Raw genomic sequence first — 24,960 nt, forward strand, 5'->3', positions numbered from 1 at the left:
ATCTCAACAAAGGCACGAGTTGGTCAATCTCCGTTTAGATTTAGATTTCTCACATGTTTGCATCTCTCTGTCTCTCTCTCTCTCTCTGTTTCTTCTCTTTGTTTCAGTTCATCATTACTCTCTGTTTGCCTTCATGTTTTGTGAGCATTTGTTTCCATGTCCAATGTTTAGGATAATAGAGGAAGATAAAACAACTTTACATCTTACAATACATCGATTAAGCATTCATGAATAGGTTCTCATCTACCATGGCATTTGTGTTGTTGTTGTCTTTATGCTTTAAAGATTAAAGAAGGGCACTGCTGCCCAAGAAGTTGCATTGACCAACTGCAACAATGTTAGACGTTGTTGCTTGAATCATTGAAATATCACTTTTCAGAATAGACAAATAGCACAAGGTATTGTAGAAAAACAATTGCTTGTTTACAAGAAACAATCTACAAGCTCAAATACACAAAAAGGCATGTTGCATGCAGTTCCCTACTGCATGCTGCTGGAGGGCAGGAATGTAACAAAAACATATTCCTGTCCCAAAGTCAATCAAAATCTACCCCCAACCACAAGACAAACTTGTAACAAAATAATCAAAATCCAGGGAATGATTTCTTGAATCAAGTTCCCCAACCAACCAACTTCAAGAGCCGTGCCGGTGCCGCTACTTCATCAATCGAAGCTTCCATCGTCAGTTGCAAAAGACAAATGAACTTATATACAACAAAGAGCAAAAAAGAATTTTACAAACAATGCTAATATCGCTTCCCTAGAATAATGCCGACGATCATTGATACCAAGGCTACTCCCAAGATGAACTTCAAGGCCATAGCTACCAAAGGTTCTGTGTCATCATGCACATTTGGATCTGCATCAGTAGTTCTTGTGTCCTGGTGCACCCTGTCACTGATCTTGATCTTTCTCTTTAAGAGTGTTGAAGTGTCCAGTCCACAATCTCTTGAAAACACCTCTATTGCATCCTTCAATTCAGCATGCGAGGTTTCATCCTTAACCTGCAGAAACATTAAATGACAATTGTTTAGTGTTCCTGGCCATCATGAGACATAGAACTTGATCTATCAAACTTACCTCTTGTCCGCTTGTTGCGTAGGCCAACAGCAATGCATTCTCAAGCTCTGCAATTTTCCTTTCCATCTGAGTAGTTTTGCTCAGTTTAAGTCTCATTTCATGGAGTTCCACATTGACAAGTGTAAGTTTTTTGCTTTGTTCTATAACCTGCAATTTCCAAACAAGGCACATACAGAATGCTCAAGTATGATGCATGGAATATCAAGATGATATGGGAAGCAGATCAAAAGCTTATCAGATTTCCAGTTGTAATAATGATCTTACACTTGGTTCTTCAATGAAATAAGACAAGTTGAACAGAGGACAAAAACCAACAGTAAATAGGATTTTGTGGAACATTTCTACATTATGTACCTTGTAAAAAGCAATTTAAAGCAAGGCTTTCTTTGCCATATCATGGGAGCTTGGCTGTGCTGGTACATTCTGTGTGAGACATACATCAACTATGTTGTATTGTGCCTGTCGCATGAATGGCCACATGTCCATTGCCCGTAGATGGGAGTGGTGGCATGGCTACTTGTCCCGTGTTGCTAACCCGATAGGGCCACCCAGCACAAAAATCCTCATCGGTAAGTACTTTCCATGGGCCCATGAATGAGTTGTGCTTCATAAGTTTTTCTTCATTGAAGCACCTCGACATAGGGTAGCTTTTCATATTTAATATTAAGAAAATTTCCATTTTTAGTTAACTTTTATGTTTATAAGATTAATATATGTCGGAGTGCTAAAATAGTGATGAAGGAAGCATATACCAGATTATTAAAGAAAAATATGGACAACTAATTCTATCACGGAATCCTCAAAATATACTATGCTGTTTTCCTGTGTAATTTAATAGAAGAATTGCCTCATGTACAATGTGACTGGCAAAAGACTTGAAGATCAATATCTATACTCTTTATGAATTCGCTTGATATTGACTTGGAAAAGATGCAAAAGACCAACCTTCTCTTTATTTTGGGTTTTGGCTTCTTGCAACCTCTGCTTAAGCTCCTCAACCTGTTTCTCTATAAGTGCTGCATCCTGATTCTTAGACCATAATGCATCAAGGGTCTGCTTCATGGAAGCTTGCATTTCGAATTCCTTCGTGGATATCAATTCTTTCTGTTGAAAATTATATATCAGTAAGAAGAAATCACTATTGACAATCAAGTGCATACATAAACTGATGATTAATAATAACAAAGGAAACCCTACAACACATAATAAACTAATAAATCAGATATCATGTCATCATTAGGTTACAAGTGATGTCTTTGACCCAAGGGTAACGGTTGAGTGAGATTTTTTCCACCTTAGGTATGCAAGATTTTCTTTTCTTGTAACAAAGAACTCATTTCCAAAAAACATTCTTATTATTTTATTTACTGAATGTCTGTTACTTTTATTCTACATGTTGCTATATTGACCCCATGCCATGAACCAGTTCCATCAATATATACAGACTAAGGGCGCTAACTAATAACTTCCAAGATAACCTTACGCCTGATTGCCATGAGTTGCTTCTTAATCAGTTGGTGGGTGATTTTTGTTTAAGATCAGTAACTTCCAAGCTCCTTAAACATCACTTGTTCATATTCATGAAGCTTTGACCAAATAGCCACCTCAAAGTTTCATTTATGATATCATGTCATATCTTTACCTCTTAATCCTTCAGTATATTATTTATTTCGGGTTTCAGGTTTACACTCAAGGATAAGGAGCAATAGTGGCAAGATAATTCTAAAGAAAACCTACAGTATACATATACCTATTTAAGCAGGTATGATAGAAGTATCCATGGAGTTTTGCAGTGATATGCAGAAAAAGAGGTCATGATTCACAAGAGATACATCTCAATATAAATGGCCAATACTCTTAAATTTTGACTGAATAAGATGACCTGCAAAGATATTTTAGTCTCTATCTATGTATACGACAACATGAACCATACTACCAATTGCTAGAAAGCCACTATTTAGTTCATCTTATTTGGAAAAAAAGTCCAAGCTGTATGTACTGGAGTTCCTTCCTTTTCATTATTTAAATGCATTATTTTTTGGGATTTGGTTGGGATTCTACCTAGTTCTTGGTCATCAGCAACTTTCACCATATGTCCATCAAAGATCAGTCAAGTTTGGTTCATTTTTGTCAAGTTAGCTGGCTGAAAAGCAACCTTCCAGTTTATATCTACCAATCTGTAGTTAGATTAACCTGGACCATCTAAAATCAGATGATTTTAGTCAAAGTTGATCTACATCAGCTAGTTCATCCAATTCCGAAATGGAAACTTCAATGTGAGAACCAACTCAGAAATATCTCCACCTTCAATTCATACTGTTTAGTTTTGTGATATTAGAATATTATGGACAAAATCATTTATAGATGTGTTAATCTTTTGTTCACTTTGCAGTGACCTTCAGACTACATATTTTGATTTTTTGATACTTCCATTTCAAATTTTTTTCTTTAGTTTACAGCTTTACATTTGTTTTTAATAAAATTTCTGTGTCTTACATGCTAGACAATCTAGAAACCAATTTAAATGCTGCAAACCTTGGTTTAATCACCATGTAGTTGAACCAAACTCATTCTATCCATTTTCAAATTTATATTCTATTTCCAGTATAGTTGCTTACCTACTCAGAACTTTCATAGAATGATTTTATATATTCTAATCTTATGCTGTTCATCAAGTGAAACACTTGCACCTTAGCCTGGGACAGTCAATGACATAAAATGCTGTAATCCAGCCTTCATAGTGAGATAGGCATTTCTAACAAGCAGTTAAGAGTTCAGTGAGAGACACAAAATAAAATATCACTCATTAAGAGCTATATTACATAATTAAACTACCAGGAAAAGTTAAAGATGCTATGGCTGTTTGGTACATGTAAAGAGCGTACTACAAATGAAAAAACAGCCATTGAAGTTGACTCTACAGTCAAAGATTTACCTGTTCTGTTATGGTTCTTTGTGCCAAATCAAGTTCCTTTAAGATTTCCTTTAATTGTTGATCTACGGAATCTCGTTCTTGAAGCAAGCTCATGTGATCCTTTAGTTTAGCAGTCAGTACTGCCTCCTTCTCAGCAGCAGCTGATACCAAGCTTTCAATCTGAGCAGATAAAATTGCAAGCAAGATATCAAGCATCACTACCCGAATGCTTAAGTGTTGCGAACTATTTTTTAAAATGAAAACAGAGTTCATAAAAGCACCTCTTGGATATAAGTTTTCTCAGCTAGTAACAGCTTGTGTTCAAGTTCAGAAATTCGTGCTTGCATAAGAGATTTCTCAGCCAACTCTGCCTCAAGATTTCCAACAAGGGAGTTGAGAGGGAATTCTCTTGCCTTCTCTTCGGTGGGTTCTTCTTTCAATTGAACTGTTGTTTCAAGTTCTCTCCTCATATTTTGGTACATCTCATGGAGCATGATGTTCTCTTCCATGACAGAGGTTATCTGCAATATCACTTCTGGTTTGAGACAGTAAAGTACATTTCCCAGATGCTTTGGAATATAAATGTTAAACACAGGAAATCATGCTATTAACACACAATTTACCTACATAATAGAATTTTAAATACCTAATTTTACATGTATATGATAGAGAAAATTTATTTATTAACCTGTGACTGGAGTTTTTCTTTGTCAGAGATAAGCAGTTGCTTGACATCATCCATTTCTTTCATAGAAGAATGAAGCTGCATGAATATATCCTCTTTCTCTGCAGTAGCTGCATCAAGTGCTTCTTGGAACTTGTTCATTTTTGTCTCATATGTTGCAAGGTCCTCAGTGAGACTTAGGTTATCTCTCGATAAATCTTCATTCTCGGTTTTAAATTGGGCCAACCTGCAATACAGTTGCTCAACAAGCCCTTCATATTCTTGTAATTTAAAATGTGCCTCTTCCAGGTTGCTCTTCTGAGTTGCTGCAACAATAGCCAACTCACTAGCCTGTTCTTCGTAATTTTTTAACTGATATTCAAGTGCAAACAGCTTCTCATTCAAGTCTCTGTCTTCTAAATCTCGCTGCTTGTGTTTCTCAATAGCTTCATGCAGCTGGGCCTCATTTTCTTTGAGGCAAACTTCAGTTGCAAACAAGAGCTCCAGGCCTTGTGAATGTTCATCAGTCAACTTCGCTATGATGCTTGCATGAGAGGCAAGTTGCTCATTAACAGCCTCCTTCTCTGCATGGATAGATTTCAACACCTCATTAAGCTCATTGACTTTATGCTGATGAGCTTCCAACTCTTCCCTGAGCTCTAAGTTTGATGTAGCCAACAACTCATTTTCAGAAAGTGTTTGTTCACCTTTCAGACTAGCTTCTGAGAACTTTTGCTTAAGCTCCTGAATGTTGTTTTCAAGAGAAACAAGTGTTAATGCATTTGCTCCCAATTCTGCTTCAAGTAAGGTGACAGTTTGAGTAGCTTCAACTGACTGTTCTTTGTAAAATGTTGATTGTTCCTCGAGAGATTTTAACTTCTCAAGCAACTCCTTAGTTTCAGACTCCTTTTGCAAGATGCTTGCAGCTACTTGCTCAAGTTTTAATTCCGCATCCTTGATTAAAGATTCATTTAATGAATTTAACTCCAAGTTTCTTGCAGTAAGTTCCTCCACGGCCTTTCTGTGATGTCCCAACTGCTCTTCAGCGTATCTAAGCTTTTGCTCCAGTTCAGATTGCATAAGAGATTTCTCAGACAACTCTGCTTTAAGACTTTCTGCTAGAGAATCAAGAGAGAATTCCCTTGCTTTCTGTTCACTTAGTTTTTCTTCCAATTTGGATACAGTAGCTTCAAGTTCCTTCCTTGAATTTTGGTGCATTTTGTTGCATTTTTTGTTCTCTTCCATGACGGAGGTTATCTGTCATATTACATCTTAGATAAGAAATTCCTTTTCCCAAAATAATTTGTTCAAATGTGAATCACAGAGAATCATGTAAAACGTTGAAATTTATCGGCATCATAGAATTTGAAGGAACAATATTACAAGTGTAAGATAGGCATGGTATATTTACTAACCTGCGACTGAAGTTTCTCTTTATCAGAGATATGCAGTTGCATGAGATCTTCCATGTTTTTCTGAGAAGAATGAAGCTGCATGAATATATCCTCTTTCTCTGTGACAGTTGCATCAAGTGCTAGTTGCAACCCGTTCATTCTTGTCTTATTTGTTGCAAGCTCCTCAGTGAGACTGAGATTATCTCTTGATAAATCTTCATTCTCAGTTTTGAATTGATCTGACATGCTTTTCAATTGCTCTACAAGCCCTTCCAGTTCCTGTAATTTGGAATGTGCCTCTTCCAGTTTTCCCTTCTGACTTGCCAATTGTTCTTCGGCAGATTTTAACTTCTCAAGCAATTCTTCAGCTTCAGACTCCTTTTGCATGATGGTTGCGTCTGCTTGCCTAAGTTGCTCCAAGTTTCTTGTCGTAAGTTTCTCCAAAGCATTTCTGTGATGTTCCAACTGTTCTCCAGCATATCTAAGATTTTGCTCCAGTTCTGATTGCATAAGAGATTTCCCAGACAACTCTGCTTTAAGACTTTCTACAAGAGAAACAAGAGAGGATTCCCTTGTCTTCTGTTCACTTAGTTGTTCTTGGAATTGGGCTAAAGTAGCTTCCAGTTCTTTCCTAGCGTTATGGTACATCTCATTGCACATGTTGTTCTCTACCATTACAGAAGTTATCTGCAATATTACTTCTGCTTTAGATAACAAGTTTGTTTTCACAAGGCAATTTGTTATGTCAAATCTGAAATACAAGTAATCATGCTTCTATCTTGTAAATTATCGACATTTAGAATTTTATGGACTTCTGTTAAATGCATAAGATAGAGATCAAGGATTTTAATTTCGGATATTGCATTGTACCAGTCTTCGCCCAGACTGGTACAGGTTCAAGCTACATGCCGGCACATATCAAGTTTTGTAAAGAAGGTCTGAAAAAAGACTGAAAACAAAAGAAAAAAGTTATTGCCCAGTACAAGTCCTACAACGTGCAGGCCCAAAATTGAGCAGTATAAGGCCGTAGCAGGCAGTATGCCTAATGCCAGGCTTGAATCGCCCGGTTTAGCCTAGTACACGTGTTTATTGGACCGATAATTACCCTTGTACCAAACCATACCAGACAATATTGCAAACGTTGATAGAGATTGTGTATTTACAAACCTGTGACTGGAGTTTCTCTTTATCAGAGCTATGTAATTGCATGAGATCCTCCACTTCTTTCTTGGAAGAACAAAGCTGCATGAATATATCCTCTTTCTGTGTAACAGCTGCATCAAGTGCTACTTGCAACTCATTCATATTCATCGCATACATTGCAAGGTTCTCAGAGAGACTTAGGTTATCTCTTAATAAATCTTCATTCTTAATTTTGAATTGATCCAACTGGCTTTTTAGTTGCTCTACAAGCCCTTCCAGTTCTTGTAATTTGAAATGTGCCTCTTCTAGTTTACCCTTTTGAGTTGCTGCTACAACAGCTGACTCACCAGCCTGTTCTTCATAAGCTCTCAACTGAGTTTCAAGTGCAAGCAGCTTCTCATACAGGTCCCTGGCTTCTAGATCTCTCTGCTTGTGTTTCTCAATAACTTCATGCAGCTGGGCTTCATTTTCTTTAAGGCTACATTCAGTTGCTAACTGAAGCTCCAAGTCTCTTGAATGTTCATCACTCATTTGTGCTATAGTGCTTGCATGAGAAGCGAGTTGCTCCACAGCAAACTCCTTCTCTGCATGGATGGATTCCAGAAACTCCTTAAGCTCATTAAGTTTGTTCTGATGAGATTCCAACTCCTCCCTGAGCTTTGAGTTTGATGTTGCCAATAATTCATTTTCAGCAAATGTCTGTTCACCTTTCAGATTAGCTTCAGAGACCTTTTGTTTAAGCTCCTCAACAATGTTTTCAAGAGAAATCAGTTTCATCACATTCACCCCCAACTCTGCCTTAAGTGAGGCTACATTTTCAGTAGCTTCGACTGCCTGTTCTCTATAAAATGCTGATTGTTCTTCAACAGATCTTAACTTCTCAAGCAATTCGTTAGCTTCAGACTCCTTCTGTATGATGCATGCATCTGCTTGCTCAAGTTTTAATTCAGAATCCTTAAATAAAGATTCATTTAATGAATTTAACTCCAAGTTTCTTGTCATAAGTTCCTCCACAGCCTTTTTGTAATGTTCCAACTGTTCTCCAGCATATCTAAACTTTTGTTCCAGTTCTGATTGCATCAGAGATTTTGTAGACAACTCTGATTTAAGAATTTCAACAAGAGAATCAAGAGAGCTTTCCCTTTCCATCTGTTCGCTTATTTTTTCTTCCAATTGGGCTATGGTTTCTTTGAGTTCTTTCCTTGCATTTTGGTGCATTTCATTGTGCAAGTTGTTCTCTTCCATGACAGAGGTTATCTGCAGTATTACTTCTGTTTTAGATAAAGAAATTCCTTTCCTAAAACATTTTGTTATACAAATGGAAAATACAAGAAATCATGTGCCTATTTTGTAATTTATGGGCGTCACAGAATTTAAAGGATCCATGTTACATGTAGAAGATGTAGATTGTAATTTACTAACCTGTGACTGGAGTTTCTCTTTATCAGAGAGAAGAAGTTGCATGTGATCCTCCATTTCTTTCTTTGAAGAATGAAGCTGAACGAATATATCCTCTTTGTCAGTAACAGCTGCTTCATGTGCTACTTTTAACTCATTTATTTTTGTCTTATATGTTGCAAGCTCCTCAGTGAGACTCAGGTTATCCCTTGATAAAAAATCATTCTCAGTTTTGAATTGATCCAACTTGCTTTCCAGTTGCTGAACAAGCTCTTCCAGTTCCTGTAATTTGAAATGTGCCTCTTCCAGTTTGCCCTTGTGAGTTGTTGCAATGACAGCTGACTCAATGGCCTGTTCTTCATAAGCATTTAACTGAGATTCAAGTGCAAGAAGCTTCTCAGATAGGTCTCTAGCTTCGAAATCTATTTGCTTGTGTTTGTCAATAGCTTCATGCAGCTGGGCTTCATTTTCTTTAAGGCGATATTCAGTTGCTAACTGGAGCTCCAAGCCTCTTGAATGTTCATCAGTCAATTGTGCTATAGTGCTTGCATGAGAAACAAGTTGCTCGACAGCAGCCTCCTTTTCTTCTTGGATGGATTTCAATAACTCCTCAAGCTCATTAACTTTGTGCTGATGAGATTTCAACTCCTCGCTGAGCATTGAGTTTGACCTTACCAACAATTCATTTTCAGCACGTGTCTGTTCACCTTTCAGATTAGCTTCTGAGACCTTTTGCTTAAGCTCCTCAACATTATTTTCAAGTGAAACCAATGCCATCACATTTGCCCCCAACTCCCCTTCTAGTGAGGCTACATTTTCAGTAGCTTGAACTGCCTGTTCTTTATAAAATGCTGATTGTTCTTCAAGAGATTTTAACTTGTTAAGCAATTCTTTAGCTTCAGACTCCTTTTGCATGATGCTTTTGGCTGCCTGCTCAAGTTTCAACTCAGAATTCTTTAACAAAGATTCATTCAATGAATTTAACTCCAAATTTCTTGTTGATAGTTCATCCACAGCCTCTTTGTGATGTTCCAACTGTTCTCCAGCATATCTAAGCTTTTGCTCCAATTCTGATTGCATAAGAGATTTCTCAGACAAATCTGATTTAAGACTTTCCACAAGGGAATCAAGAGTGAATTCCCTTGCCTTCTGTTCGCTTAGATTTTGTGTCAATTGGACTATAGTTTCTTCCAGTTCTTTCCTTGCATCATTATGCATCTCGTTGCGCATGTTGCTTTCTGCCATGATAGAGGTTATCTGCAACATTACTTCTGTTTTAGATAACAAATTCCTTTACCCAAAATAATTTGCTATACAAATGTGAAATACAAAAGGTCATGCTCCTATTTGGCAATTTATTGGCATCATAGAATTTTAAGGACCCATCTTACATGTAGAAAAATGAATATTATTAATGACTAACCTGTAACTGGAGTTTCTCTTTATCAGAGATGAGCAGTTGTATGAGATCCTCCATTTCTTTCTTTGAAGAATGAAGCTGAACGAATATATTCTCTTTCGCTGCGACGGATGCTTCAAGTGCCACTTGCAACTCATTCATTTTTGTCTCTAATGTTGCAAGCTCCACGGTGAGACTCAGGTTTTCTCGTGATAAATCTTCATTCTCAGTCTTGAATTGATCCAATGTGCTTTTCAGTTGCTGAACAAGCCCTTCATGTTCCTGTAATTTGAAATGTGCCTCTTCAAGTTCGCTCTTCTGAGTGGCTTCGAAAATAGCTGACTCACTAGCCTGTTCTTCATAAGATTTTAACTGAGATTCAAGTGCAAGCTGCTTTTCGTACAGGTCTCTGGCTTCCAAATCTCGCTGCTTTTGTTTCTCAATAGCTTCATGTAGCTGGGCTTCATTTTCTTGGAGGCGAAATTCAGTTGCAAACTGGAGCTCCAAGCCTCGTGAATGTTCTTCAGTCAACTTCGCTATGGTGCTGGCATGAGAGGCCAGTTGCTCGACAGCAGCCTCCTTCTCTGTATGGATGGATTTCAACACGTCATTAAGCTCACTGACTTTTTGCTGATGAGCTTCCAACTCCTCCCTAAGCTTTGAGTTTGATGTAGCCAACAATTCATTTTCCGCAAGTGTCTGTTCATGTTTCAGATTAGCTTCTGAGATCTGTTGCTTAAACTCCTCAACTTTGTTTTCAAGAGAAACCAATGTCTTTGCATTCACTCCCAACTCCGCCTTAAGTGAGGTGACAGTTTCAGTAGCTTCAATTGCCTGTTCTTTATAAAATGATGACTGCTCTTCAAGAGATTTTAGCTTCTCAAGCAATTCCTTAACTTCAGACTCCTTTTGCAAGATGTTTGCAGCTGCTAGCTCAAGTTTCAATTCTGAATCCTTGATTAAAGATTCATTTAATGAACTTAACTCCATGTTTCTTGCCGTAAGTTCCTCTACAGCTTGTCTGTGATGTTCCAACTGTTTTTCAGCATGTCTAAGCTTTTGTTCCAGATCAGACTGCATAAGAGATTTATCAGATAACTCTACGTTAAGACTTTCCACGAGAGAATAAAAAGAAAATTCCCTTGCCTTCTGTTTGCTTAGTTTTTCTTCCAATTGGGCTATAGTAGCTTCGAGTTCTTTCCTTGCATTTTGGTGCATTTTGTCGTGCATATTGTTCTCTTCCATGACAAAATTTATCTGCAATATTATTTCTATTTTAGATAACAATTCCAATTCCCAAAATAATTTGTTTAATTTGTTCTACATATGTGAAATGCAGAGAATTGTGCTCCTACCTTGCAATTTATTGGCAATTTTAAGATTCCAAGTAACACAATTAAGACAGAGCTTCAGTATTTAATTACCTGTAACTGGAGTTTCTCTTTATCAGACATGTGTGACTGCATGATATCTTCCAATTCTTTATTGGAAGAATGAAGCCGCATAATTATATCCTCTTTCTCTATTATAGCTGCATCAAACTCTACTTGTAACTCGTTCAATTTTGTCTCATACGTTGCAAGCTTCTCACTAAGATTAACGTTATCCCTTGATAAATCTTCATTCTCAGTTTTAAATTGAGCCAACCTGCTAGACAGGTGCTCAACAAGGCCTTCATGTTCCTGTAGTTTGCAATGTGCCTCATCCAGTTTACTATTTTGAGTTGCTGCAACAATAGCTGACTCACTAGCCTGTTCTTCATAACTTTTCAACTGAGATTCAAGTGCAAGCATCTTCTCATACAGGTCTTTGGCTTCAAAATCTCGCTGCTTGTGTTTCTCAATAGCCTCATGCAGTTGGGTTTCATTCTCCTTGAGGCGAAATTCAGTTGCAAACTGGAGTTCCAAGCCACGTGAATGTTCTTCAGTCAACTTTGCTATGGTGGTGGCATGAGAGGCTAGTTGCTCAACAGCAGCCTCCTTCTCTGTATGGATGGATTTCAAGAACTCATTAAGCTCAATGACTTTTTGCTGATGAGCTTCCAACTCTTCCCTATGATTTGTGTTTGATGTAGCCAACAATTCATTTTCTGCAAGTGTCTGTTCATGTTTCAGATTAGCTTCTGACATCTGTTGCTTAAGCTCCTCATAATTGTTTTCAAGAGAAACCAGTGTCTTTGCATTCGCTCCCAACTCCGCCTTAAGTGAGTTGACATTTTCATTAGCTTCAATTGCCTGTTCTTTATAAAATGACGACTGCTCTTCAAGAGATTTGATCTTCTCAAGCAATTCCTTCACTTCAAAGTCCTTTTGCAAGATGTTTGCAGCTGCTTGCTCAAGTTTCAACTCTGAATCCTTGATTAAAGATTCATTTAATGAATTTAACTCTGAATTTCTTGCTGTCAGTTCCTCCACAGCATTTCTGTGATGTTCCAACTGTTCTCCAGCATGTATAAGCTTTTTCTCCATATCAGACTGCATAAGAGACTTCTCAGACAACTCTGCTTTAAGATTTTCCACAAGAGAATCGAAAGAAAATTCCCTTGCCTTCTGTTCACTCAGTTTTTCTTCCAATTGGGCTATAGCAGCTTCGAGTTCTTTCCTTGCATTGTGGTGCATTCCTTTGTGCATGTTGTTCTCTTCCATGACAGAGGTTATCTGCAACATTATTTCTATTTTAGATAACAAATTCCATTTCCCAAATAATTTGTCTAAATTGTATGTGAAATGCAGGGAATCATGCTCCTGCCTTGCAATTTATTGGCATCATAGAATTTGAAGTTCCAACTTGCAAGATTAAGATAGAGATTCTGTATTTACTTACCTGTAACTGGAGGTTCTCTTTATCAGACATATGTAATTGCATCATATCCTCCAATTGTTTCGTAGAAGAATGAAGCTGCATGAGTGTATCCTCTTTCTCTGCAGTAGCTTCATGGAGTGCAGCTTGTAACAGGTTCATTTTTGTCTCATATGTTGCAAGCTCCTCGGTTAGACTCAGGTTATTTCTTGATAAATCTTCGTTCTCAGTTTTGAATTGAGCCAAACTGCTTTGCAGTTGCTCAATAAGCCCTTCATGTTCCTGTAGTTTGAAATGTGCCTCTTCCAGTTTGCTCTTCTGAGTGGCTGTGAGAATATCTGACTCACTAGCCTGTTCTTCACAAGTTTTTAACTGAGATTCAAGTGCAAGCAGCTTCTCGTAAAGGTCTCTGGCTTCCAAATCTCGCTTCTTGTGTTTCTCAATAGCTTCATGCAGCTGTTCTTCATTTTCTTTGAGGCGAAGTTCAGTTGCATACTGGAGCTCCAAGCCTTGTGAATGTTCATCAGTCAACTTAGCTATGGTGCTTGCATGAGAGGCAAGTTTCTTATCAGCAGCCTCCTTCTCTGCATGGATGGATTTCAATAACTCCTCGAGCTCATTCACTTTGTCTTGATGTGCCTCCAACTCTTCCAAGAGCTTCGAGTTTGATGTAGCCAACAACTCATTTTCAGCAAGTGTTTGTTCACCTTTCAGATTAGCTTCCGAGACCTTTTGCTTAAGCTCTTGAACATTGTTTTCAAGAGAAACCAATATCAACGCATTTGTTCCCAACTCTGCCTTAAGTGAGGTGACATTTTCAGTAGCTTCAACTGCCTGTTCTTTATAAAATGTTGATTGGTCCTCGAGATATTTTAATTTGTCAAGCAATTCCTTAGTTTCAGACTCCTTTTGCAAGATGCTTGCAGCAGCTTGCTCAAGTTTTAACTCTGAATCCTTGATTAAAGATTCATTTAATGAATTTAACTCCAAGTTTCTTGCTGCAAATTCCTCCACGTCCTTTCTATGAAGTTCCACCTGTTCTCCAGCATGTCTAAGACTTTGTTCCAGTTCAGACTGCATAGGAGATTTCTCAGACAACTCAGCTTTAAGACTTTCTACAAGAGAATCAAGAGAGAATTTACTTGCCTTCTTTTCGCTTAGTCTTTCGTCCAATTGGGCTATAGCAGCTTCAAGTTCTTTCCTTGCATTTTGGTGCATTTCGTTGTGCATGTTGTTCTCTTCCATGAGAGAGGTTACCTGCAATATACTTCCATTTTAGATAGCAAGTTCCTTTCTCCAAAATAGCTTTTTTAATTGTTTCTACAAATGTGAAACACAGGAAATTGGACTCCTACCTTGCAGTTTTCAGCCTCATAGCAGTTCAAGGACCCAAGTTACATGTATAAGATAGAGATTATGTATTTACTAACCTGTGACTGGAGTTTCTCTTTATCATTGATATGGGATTGAATGATATCCTCCAATTCTTTCCGAGAAGAATGAAGCTGCATGATTATATCCTCTTTCTCTCTAACAGCTGTATCAAGTGCTACTTGTACCATATTCAATTTTGACTCATAAATTGCAAGCATCTCAGTGAGACTCACATTATCTTTTGATAAATCTTCATTTTCAATTTTGAACTGATCCAACTTGCTGTTTAATTGCTCTACAAGCCCTTCCACTTCCTGTAATTTGAAATGTGCCTCTTCCAATATGCCCTTCTGAGTTGCTGCAACATCTGGCTCACTAGCCTGTTCATCATTTCTCAACTGAGTTTCAAGTGAAAGCAGCTTCTCGTACAGGTTTTTGGCTTCCAGATCTTTCTTCTTGTGTTTTTCAATAGCTTCATAAAGTTGCGCTTCATTTTCTTCTATGCGAGATTCAGCTGCATGCTGTAGCTCCAAGCCTCTTGAATGTTCATCAGTCAATTTAGCTATGGTGCTTGCATGAGAAGCGAGTTGCTCAACAGCAGCCTCCTTCTCTGCATGGATGGATTTTAACAATTCATTGAAGTCGTTCACTTTGTGTTGATGATCTTCCAACTCCTCCCTGAGCTTTGAATTTGATGTAGCCAGCAATTCATTTTCAGAAAGTGTCTGTTCACATGTTAAATTAGATTCCGAGACCTTTTGCTTAAGCTCCTCAACATTATTTTCAAGAGAAACCAGTTTCATTGTGCTCGCCTCCAACTGTGTCTTAAGTGAGGCAACATTTTCAGCAGCTCCAACTGCCTGTTCTTTATAAAATGCCAATTGTTCTTCAAGAGATTTCAACATCTCCAGCAACCGTTTAACTTCAGATTCCTTTTGCATGAAGCTTGTAGCTGCTTCCTCGAGTTTCAATTCTGAATTCTTGACTAAAGTTTCATTTAATGAATTTAGCTCGAAGTTTCTGGCCGTAAGTTCCTCCACAGCCTCTCTGTGATGTTCCAATTGTTCTCCAGCATATTTAAGCCTTTGCTCCAGTTCTGATTGCATAGTAGATTTCTCAGACAACTCTGCTTTAAGACTTTCAACAAGAGAATCAAAAGATAATTCCCTTGCCTTCTGTTCACTTAGTTTTTCTTCTAATTGGGCTATAGCAGCTTTGAGCTCTTTCCTGGCATTTTGGTACATCTCATTGCATGTGTTGTGCTCTTCCATGACAGAGGTTATCTGCAACAGTACCTCCAATTTCAATAAAAATTTCTGAAAATAATTATTTAATTTGTTATATGAATGTAACATACATGAAGTCAAGCTCCTACCATGCAATTTATTGGCAACATTGAACTTTAAGACCCATGTTTCACATACAAGTTAGAATTGTTCATTTACTAACCTGTGACTGGAGTTTCTCTTTATCAGAGACGTGGAATTGCATGAGATCCTCTATTTCTTTCTTAGAAGAATGAAGCTGCATGAATATATCATCTTTCTCTGTAACAGCTGCATCAAGTGCTTCTTGTAACTCATTCATATTTGTTTCATACATCACAAGCTTCTCAGTGAGACTCAGGTTATCTTTTAACAAATCTTCATTGTCCATTTTGAATTGATCCGACTTGTGTTTTAATTGCTCTACAAACCCTTCCAGTTCCTGTAATCTGAAATGTGCCTCTTCAAGTTTTCCCTTCTGAGTTGCTGCAACAACTGCTGACTCACTAGCCTGTTCTTCATAAGTTCTCAACTGAGTTTCAAGTGAAAGCAGCTTCTCATACTGGTCTCTGGCTTCCAAATCTTTCTGCTTGTTTTTCTCAATAGCTTCATGCAACTGGGCTTCATTTTCCTTAAGACGAGATTCAGTTGAAAACTGTAGCTCCAAGCCACTTGAATGTTCATCAGTCAATTTTGCTATGGTTCTTGCATGAGAGGCAAGCTGCTCAACAGCAGCCTCCTTCTCTGCATGGATGAATTTCAACAACTCATTAAGCCCATTGACCTTGTGCTGATTAGTCTCCAACTCCTCTCTGAGTGTTGAGTTTGATGTAATCAACAACTCATTTTCAGAAAGTGTCTGTTCACATCTTAGATTAGCTTCTGAGACCCTTTGCTTAAGCTCCTCAATGTTGTTTTCAAGAGAAACTTGTTTCATTGCATTTGCTCCCAACTCTTCCTTAAGTGAGGCAACATTTTCAGCAGCTCCAACTGCCTGTTCTTTATAAAATGACAATTGTTCTTCACAAGATTTGAACTTCTCAAGCAATTCTATAGATTCAGATTCCTTTAGCATGAAGCTTGCAGCTGCTTGCTCAAGTTTCAACTCTGAATCCTTGACAAAAGTTTTATTTAATGAATTTAGCTCTAAGTTTCTTGTTGTAAGTTCCTCCACAGCCTTACTGTGATGTTCCAATTGTTCATCAGCATATTGAAGCTTTTGCTCCAGTTGTAATTGCATAAGAGATTTTTCAGATAACTCTGCTTTAAGTCCTTCCACAAGAAAATCAAGAGAGAATTCCCTTGCCTTCTGTTCGCTTAGCTTTTCTTCCAATTGGGCTAACCTTGCTTCAAGATCTTTCCTGGAATTTTCATGCATATCTTTGAGCATGTTGTTCTCTTCCATGATAGAGATCATCTGCAATATTGCTTCCATCTTAGATAACAAATTCCTTTCAGAAAAGATACTTTGTTATACAAACACAAGAATTCATTCTCCTAACTTGCAATTTATTGGCATTAGCAAAATTTCAGGAACCACATTACATTTATACAATAAAGATTGTGTATTGACTAACCTGTGACTGGAATTTTTCTTTATCAGATATAAGCAGTTGCATGTTATCTTCCATTTCCTTTTTAGAAGAATGAAGCTGCATGAATATATCCTCTTTCTCTGTAACAGCTGCATCAAGTGCTACTTGCAACTCATTCATCTTTGTCTCATACATTGCAAGCTTCTCAGTGAGACTCAGGTTATTTCTTGTTAAATCTTCATTCTCAATTTTAGATTGGTCTGACTTTCTTTTCAATTGCTCTACAAGCCCTTCCAGTTCCTGTAGTTTAAAATGTGCCTCTTCCAATTTGCCCTTCTGAGTTGCTTCAACAACAGCTGACTCACTAGCCTGTTCTTCATAAGTTCGCAACTGAGTTTCAAGTGCAAGAAGATTCTCATAGAGGTCTCTTACTTGCAAATCTCGTTGCTTGTGTTTCTCAATAGCTTCATGGAGCTGGGCTTCATTTTCTTTAAGGCGAGATTCAGTTGCAAATTGGAGCTCTAAGCCTCTTGAATGTTCATCTGTCAAACTCGCTATGGTACTAGCATGAGAGGCAAGTTGCTCAACAGTGGCTTCTTTCTCTGCAGAGATGGATGTCAACAACTTGTTAAGCTCATCGACTTTGTGCTGATGTGCTTCCAACTCCTCCATGAGCTTTGAGTTTGATGAAGCCAACAACTCATTTTCAGAAAGTGTCTGTTCACATCTTAGATTAGCTTCTGAGAGCTTTTGCTTAAGCTCCTCAAGATTGTTTTCGAGATAAACCAGTTTCATTGTGTTTGTGCCCAACTCTGCCTTAAGTGAGGCAACATTTTCAGAAGCTTCAACCAACTGTTCCTCATAAAATACCAAATTTTCTTCAAGAGATTTTAACTTCTCAAGCAATTCTTTAGCTTCAGAATCCTTTTGCTTGAAGCTCTCTGCTGCTTCCTGGAGCCTCAACTCTGAATCCTTGACTAAAGATTCATTTATTGACTTCAAATTCCTGTTTCTTGCAATAATTTCCTCCACAGCCTTTCCATGATGTTCCAACTGTTCTTCGGCATCTCTAAGCTTTTCTTCAAGTTCTAAAATTCGTGGTTGCATAAGTGATTTTTCAGACAACTCTTCTTTAAGATTTTCTATAATAGAATTAAGAGATAATTCTCTTGTCATCTGATCACTTAATTTTTCTTCCAATTGGACTATAGTTGCTTCAAGTTGTCTCCTTGCATTTTGGTACATTTCGTTAAGCATGTTGTTTTCTTCCATAACAGAGGTTATCTGCAATATAACTTCCTGTTTTAGATAACAAAATCCTTTTCCAGAGAAGCTTTGTTATACAAATATGCAATACAAGATATCGTAGCTATTTATATGCATCATAGAATTTGAAGCACATACGTATGCATACGATAGAGAGATAGAAACTATGTATGTACTGACCTGTGACTGGAGTTTCTCTTTATCAGAGTTAAGCAGTTGCAGGAGATCTTCTGTTTCTTTCTTAAAAGAATGAAGCTCCATGGATACATCCTCTTTCTTTGCAACAGCTGCATCAAATGCTACATGCAACTCGTTCATTTTTGTCTCATAAGTTGCAAGCTCCTCAGTCAGACTCAGGTTATGTCTGGCTAAACCTTCATTCTCAGTTTTTAATTGATCCAACTTGCTTTCCAATTTCTCAACTAGTCCTTCCATATCTTGTAATTTGAAATGTGCTTCTTCCAGTTTGTGCTTCTGAGTTGATGTGATAACAGCTGACTCACTAACCTGTTCTTCATAAGTCCTCAAATGAGTTTCAAATGCAAGAAGCTTCTCATACTGGTCTCTGGCTTCCAAATCTCTCTGCTTGTATTTCTCAATAGCTTCCTGCAGCTGGGCTTCATTTTCTTTAAGTCGAGATTCAGTTGCAAATTGGATCTCCAAGCATTTTGACCGTTCATCAGTTAATTCTGTTATGGTGCTTGCATGAGAAATGAGTTTCTCAACAGTAGCCTCCTTCTCGGCATGAATGGATTTTGAGAACTCATCTAGCTCATTGACTTTTTGCTGGTGAGCTTCCAGCTCCTCCCTGAGTTTTGAGTTCTCCATAGATAGCAACTCATTTTCAGCGAACTTCTGTTGAGTTCTTAGATTAGCTTCTGAGACCTTTCGATTAAGCTCCTCAACATTGTTCTCAAGAGAAACCAGTTTAATTGCATTTTCCCCCAACTCCACCTTTAGTAAAGCAACATTTTCAGTAGCTTCAACTGCATCGTCTTTGTAAGATATCAATTGTTCTTCAAGAAAGTTTAACTTCTCAAGCAATTCTTTAGCTTCCATCTCCTTTTGCTTGATGCTTGCAGCTGCTTCCTGGAGTTTCAACTGTGAATCTTTGATTAAAGATTCATTTAATGAATTCAACTCCAAATTTTTTGCAGTAAGGTCCTCTAGAGCCTTGCTGTGATGTTCCAACTGTTCTCCATCATATTTGAGAATCTCAAGTAGTTCCCTCTCTCGATCACTTGAAGCCTCAAGATCTTCCTGAACACTGGCTACTTTTTCTTTTAAATATTTCAACTCATTTTTCAAGATCTGAATTTCATTTTCAGATTCATAAAGTTTCTTCTCCTGATTATTTGACAAGTCTTCAAATTTCTTTCTATCTTCTACAACTACATACAGGATATCTGTCAACTCCCTCTCCTTGTCATTTGCAGCTTGATGTGTAGCTTCAAGTTCGGTAACAAGCCCAGAAACCTTGCTGCTGTATTGCTTTGATAGAGCCTCAACATCTCTATGTTTTTCCTCGATAGTGCTTAGTAGTTGCTCAAGTTCCTTTGTCCGAGAATTAGTAGCTTCCAACAGTAGTTCCAATTCTCCTGCTCTCTTTTCAGAATCTTCAGCCCTGGAATGAGATGAATGAATCATGTCTTCCAGCTCTATACTGCGGAGATGTGTTGCAGTAGCTCGTTCCTCATGTTCTGCACACTTTATGAGAAGATCATTGAGCTCTTTCTCAAGCTCTGAGTTCCTCAAAGATGACTGACTCAAGGAAGATTCCAATTGGCCAATCCTATCTTCAAAACTTTCCAGACAACTTCTCGATAGTGCATTATCTGCAGTGAGTTCCATTATTTTCTCATTGAGTTTGTTTATTTCACTCTCTGCATCAAGCCTTTTTATCTCTGCAAGATTTATTTGTTGCTCGAGTTCCATATTCTTCTTCTCAGAGGATGCCAATTTCATCTCACTTTCTTTCAGCTGTTTTCTGATACTCTCTTCGGCTGCATTTGATGACTGGACCAAACCCTCTAACTCAAGGTTTATTTTGGCACTAACTTCTGCAGTTATTCTTGATTCATGATAGAGCTGCTCAAGCAGTTCCATTTTTTTATTTAACTCTTCTTTATATGACAGTGCTTGTGAGAGAAGTGAGTCTGTTTTCTTTAAATCCTGATCAGCTAGATTTATCTTCATCTCCAACTGGCTATGTGTTTCCTCATTTTCCAACAACTTCGTGTTAAGATCTGTCACAGTGCTCTCTAGAGTTGCCTTCTCTCTGGTCAACTCAGACAAATCATTTTGTAAACTAGATATCTGCACTTCTTGGTTCTTAAAGCAAGCTTCATCTGCTTCCCTTTCCTTTACCTGTTCTTGGAGCTTCAGTTCCAATTCCTGCAAATTCACAAGCTTTGTTTCGAGATCCTCTCTTGAAGTAGACAGCATATTTTCTAATTCAGCGACATCTGCTCTCAATTGCTCCTGAGAAACCTTATACAGATTTAGTTCTTCAGACAGTCCACATATGAAATGATCTTTAGAAGCAAGTTCTTGCTCCAGTTTAGCTACTTGTGATTCTGATGTTTCCAACTTCTCCTGAGATATTGAAAGCTCTAATAAAGTACTTTGAAGTGCTTCTTCAACATGCTGTTTCTCTGCATTCTCATTATGGAGTTCTTTCAACTCCATTTGTAGGTCATTGACTTGACCTTCCATCTCCTTTGCATTTGCATGTGCCAGATCCAACATCATTTGTAGCTCCAAAACATTCTTTGATTCTGATTCTGCTTGTAAACTACTGTGCTTATTTAGTTCTTCAAGTTTATGTACTTTGCTGACTGAGGACAATAACTCTTCTTCAAGAGCCTTCATCCTTTTCCTCGAGCTATCCAGCTCAGTGGACAACTCAATGAATGATTCCCTTGCATCTGTAAGCTCCTTATCCTTTATATATGAAGCTTTTAGTGCTTCCTCCAGGGATTCAAGCTGCAATTATATATCTGTTCAGCTTCTAATATCTGGTTTTTCATCAACTTATGGCCAAGTTCAAGTTCTTCACAATGCTTGGTCATTTTCTCTAGCTTGTCATTTGCTAGATCAAACTCAGAAATTAGCAAGGCTTTTTCAACTTCTGAACTTTTCAATTTTCCAAGGACAGTTTCAAGTTGAAGCTCGAGTTCTTTGTTCTTCTCTTTCATTTTTATAGAATCAGCATGTGCTTCTGAACTGTCCGATCTATGATTGGCATTATGTGAGGTTTCTTCCACTTCCACCATTGGGTTGAGCAGGTGAGATCTTTCTTCTACATCTGCTAATATTTCCTTCTCTACCTTTATAAATTCCCCATCTGATGCAGATTCCTCCTCCTCTTCTTTCTTTCCTTCTTTTCCCAGTAAGTCTGTACTGTCACTCCTTAGACTCTGGTTTTCATCCTCAGCTACCTGCAATGTAGAATATGGTCAGAAATAGCAAATAGGTCTTCTTGAGGACAGTAAAAGTGGTTATTAGGTACTTCCACTTGGTTGGTGTCAGCATCAGTCATGTTCAAAATTCCTGATTTGCTAGATGGATGGCATTTCCTAGTATTTATATATGTTACTTGGACCTCAAGGTGTTGTGGAAATTGTGAATCATAACTCTGCGTAGCATATCCAAAAGCACAGAAATAACCAGATCATCTATTCTGGACTCATTTGAATGTTAAAATGAATGTTTATTTGGCTTTGGTTGCTATCATCAAGATATTGTGAAAGATTAAAAGATTATTGAAGTGTTCAGAACTACTTCCTGGAAACAGAAACAAAAGACAGAAAGTTGGGTTTGCATACATGATATGCATCCCGTATTACTTTCTTGTCAGCTCCAACACAATTGTCAGAAGGATAAGGCTTATGAACTAGTGATCATTTTAGCCTGAGGAGTCAAAGCTGATGAAGTTTCAAAGAAAACATTGGAGCCATATAATATGCAGCCACAGATATTGGATATCGGTTACTTTAGCTGCCATATTAAAAGCCCTAGTACAGATGAGGTTCGAAAAAAGAGAAGTACCAGGAAGAATTTAAGTTCAGCATCAGTTATTAATCACAAAACCATCTTAACACAGGCGAGAAAGAACTTTGACATTGCAATGAACATACTACCAGAAATTCGTTTAGCTAATGACACTAATTTAGTTAATATGCCCTTGTTATTGAATCAGCAAACATGTAATTTACAAAAAAATGGACTCTAGGGAGTTTCATGTTCTGATATCAGGTAATGGTTAAATCTATATGGCCTCATTCATTTAGGCAAACAACAGTTGATAAATCTAGATAAAACCAAATATGCACTATATATATAATATCTTTGTGTGTCTGTGTAAAAATATATGCATACAAGCTTTGTTAATCTAGGATCGACAGTTGCCTAAAATTTCATTTGTAGTCTATAGTTTATAGGTTTGATAAAGCTTTTACATCATTATCTCTTGTCAAATCTGACTACTAACTAATGCATGGTGCATGTAGGATATCGGTGCATATTGGATATCGGTTACTTTAGCTGCCATATTAAAAGCCCTAGTACAGATGAGGTTGGAAAAAAGAGAAGTACCAGGAAGAATTTAAGTTCAGCATCAGTTATTAATCACAAAACCATCTTAACACAGGCGAGAAAGAACTTTGACATTGCAATGAACATACTACCAGAAATTCGTTTAGCTAATGACACTAATTTAGTTAATATGCCCTTGTTATTGAATCAGCAAACATGTAATTTACAAAAAAATGGACTCTAGGGAGTTTCATGTTCTGATATCAGGTAATGGTTAAATCTATATGGCCTCATTCATTTAGGCAAACAACAGTTGATAAATCTAGATAAAACCAAATATGCACTATATATATAATATCTTTGTGTGTCTGTGTAAAAATATATGCATACAAGCTTTGTTAATCTAGGATCGACAGTTGCCTAAAATTTCATTTGTAGTCTATAATTTATAGGTTTGATAAAGCTTTTACATCATTATCTCTTGTCAAATCTGACTACTAACTAATGCATGGTGCATGTAGGCTAATGATCAATCCAAAACATGCTTAAGTTTTTTCCTGATAAACCAAAAGGAGGCAGTTTCTAATTTCTAAAAAAAACATATGATTCAGAGTTTCATGCATCCAGTGACCAAATTTGATATTGCATAAAAACAGAAGACAGTCACAGAACTGTAATATTTTAGCAAACATTTCCAGGACCAAAAAGTTTGATGTCCGTTATTGCAGCAACATATACACGAATTAAAGGTATACAGAAACAAAAATAGTTATGAGGTGGAAATAGTTACATCTATATTAGCCTCTTCGGATAGCTTCACCTCAATGTAGCCTGAACTTCCTTGCAATTCTTCAGCCATTTATCTTAGAAGTCCCTGTAAGTAAATGTCCTTTGAACATGTTAAACAAGATTAAATAGCTATGCCTCACAACAATCTCTCACCAAAAAGCTTATGCATGCACATATACTTAGAAACAAGAACTCATACTTGATGGAAGCAGTACTTTTGACCAAAGAAAATGACCTGTCGAACCCTCAATGCATGAAATTGGCAGGATTACGCAAAAAATAACTTCAATGAAATTTCTTAACTACCCACCATCGGTTTCATATTTGACCAATTTTAATCCAATAAGGGAACAATCAAAAACATCAGATTTCAGCATGCCATTCGCTGGAACCCGTCAATGGGAATTTCAATGTGCTGCAGAAAAATTTAACAGAGTTAGGGTCCAAGAATTCAAACTTATCCATAGTTTAAGGCTTCACCAATGTAAAGAGTGTAGAGATCGAATAGTATCACCGCCCCAGGAGATTAGACAACTATTCCAACTGTCTGGCTGCTTGATTGTATGCATACTTCCATGGGGAGTATTCAAGAAAAGAAGATTAAACTATAATTTTCGCTAAATAAAATTTAAACTTCAAAAAAAAAAAAAAAACTCTGCTTTTTAGAGCATTTACGGGGGAAAAGCAACAAAAAAACAGGGTATATTGTGTGCTACTGCGAGCACGAATCAGGACATTCCAGAACAAAAATTATACCTTTCGTAAGGAAATTTGAAGTAAATTTAATCTAACCTCGGAAAATCTTCCAGATGATATCATAGAACAAAAACTCTCTAAACCGCAGCTAAGATCGATTAAGAATTAGAAAACGGGCAACAAAAATCACTTAGATCAAAGATCCAAACCAGAAGGTTACCGAGACATGGAAACCCCAAGGAGATTCAATCTTTACTACGATTATACCCTCACAAACCTGATCTTAGAGAGAGCAAAACAAAGCATCACAACTAGTTATCGCGACGAGGTACGAAGATCAAGAAAGCAAGCGGTCAATCCCAAAGAAAACCGATGCTGAATTTGAATAAGCAAAGTCCCAATTAGACTTCCAAGTGATCCGACGAAGAGTGAGCGGCTTCAGAGGGACTTCTTTCTTGTTTAGAGAGAGAGCGAGAGAGAGAGAGGTTTCTTTGGGAGGGGGAGAGGAGAGGGAATCTTTGTCAGAGAGCAGCAAAAAAGGAGCCCACTGGGACCCGGGCGAGTTCGGTGACTCTCCACCGCCAACCGGTTCGGTTACCACCGGGATCGAGCTCGGAATAGAGTGGACTCCTCCGTCGTACCACCCGGTGTCGTTACTACCGCCGTCACGTTGCGATCAGATCGGATTTGTTCTTAGTAGCACAAAAT

General features: G+C 37.7%; 1 protein-coding gene across 1 annotated transcript; it reads right to left on the bottom strand.

Annotated features, from left to right (window-relative positions):
• Positions 1–401: 401 nt before the first annotated feature.
• On the bottom strand, positions 402–24,670 carry LOC135641739 (uncharacterized). Its single transcript, XM_065157410.1, is given in 22 exon segments — positions 402–1,004; positions 1,081–1,227; positions 2,026–2,184; positions 4,016–4,174; positions 4,276–4,515; positions 4,683–5,915; positions 6,074–6,739; positions 7,220–8,452; positions 8,618–9,850; positions 10,017–11,066; positions 11,139–11,249; positions 11,417–12,649; positions 12,816–13,865; positions 13,938–14,048; positions 14,222–15,448; positions 15,615–16,847; positions 17,008–18,249; positions 18,412–21,221; positions 21,224–21,671; positions 23,558–23,641; positions 23,867–23,971; positions 24,530–24,670. Coding segments are annotated over 20 exon segments (15,912 nt in total). The 5' UTR covers positions 23,627–23,641; positions 23,867–23,971; positions 24,530–24,670; the 3' UTR covers positions 402–746.
• Positions 24,671–24,960: the final 290 nt, after the last annotated feature.

This window comes from Musa acuminata, chromosome BXJ3-6 (assembly GCF_036884655.1).
Source record: "Musa acuminata AAA Group cultivar baxijiao chromosome BXJ3-6, Cavendish_Baxijiao_AAA, whole genome shotgun sequence".
NCBI lineage: Eukaryota > Viridiplantae > Streptophyta > Magnoliopsida > Zingiberales > Musaceae > Musa > Musa acuminata.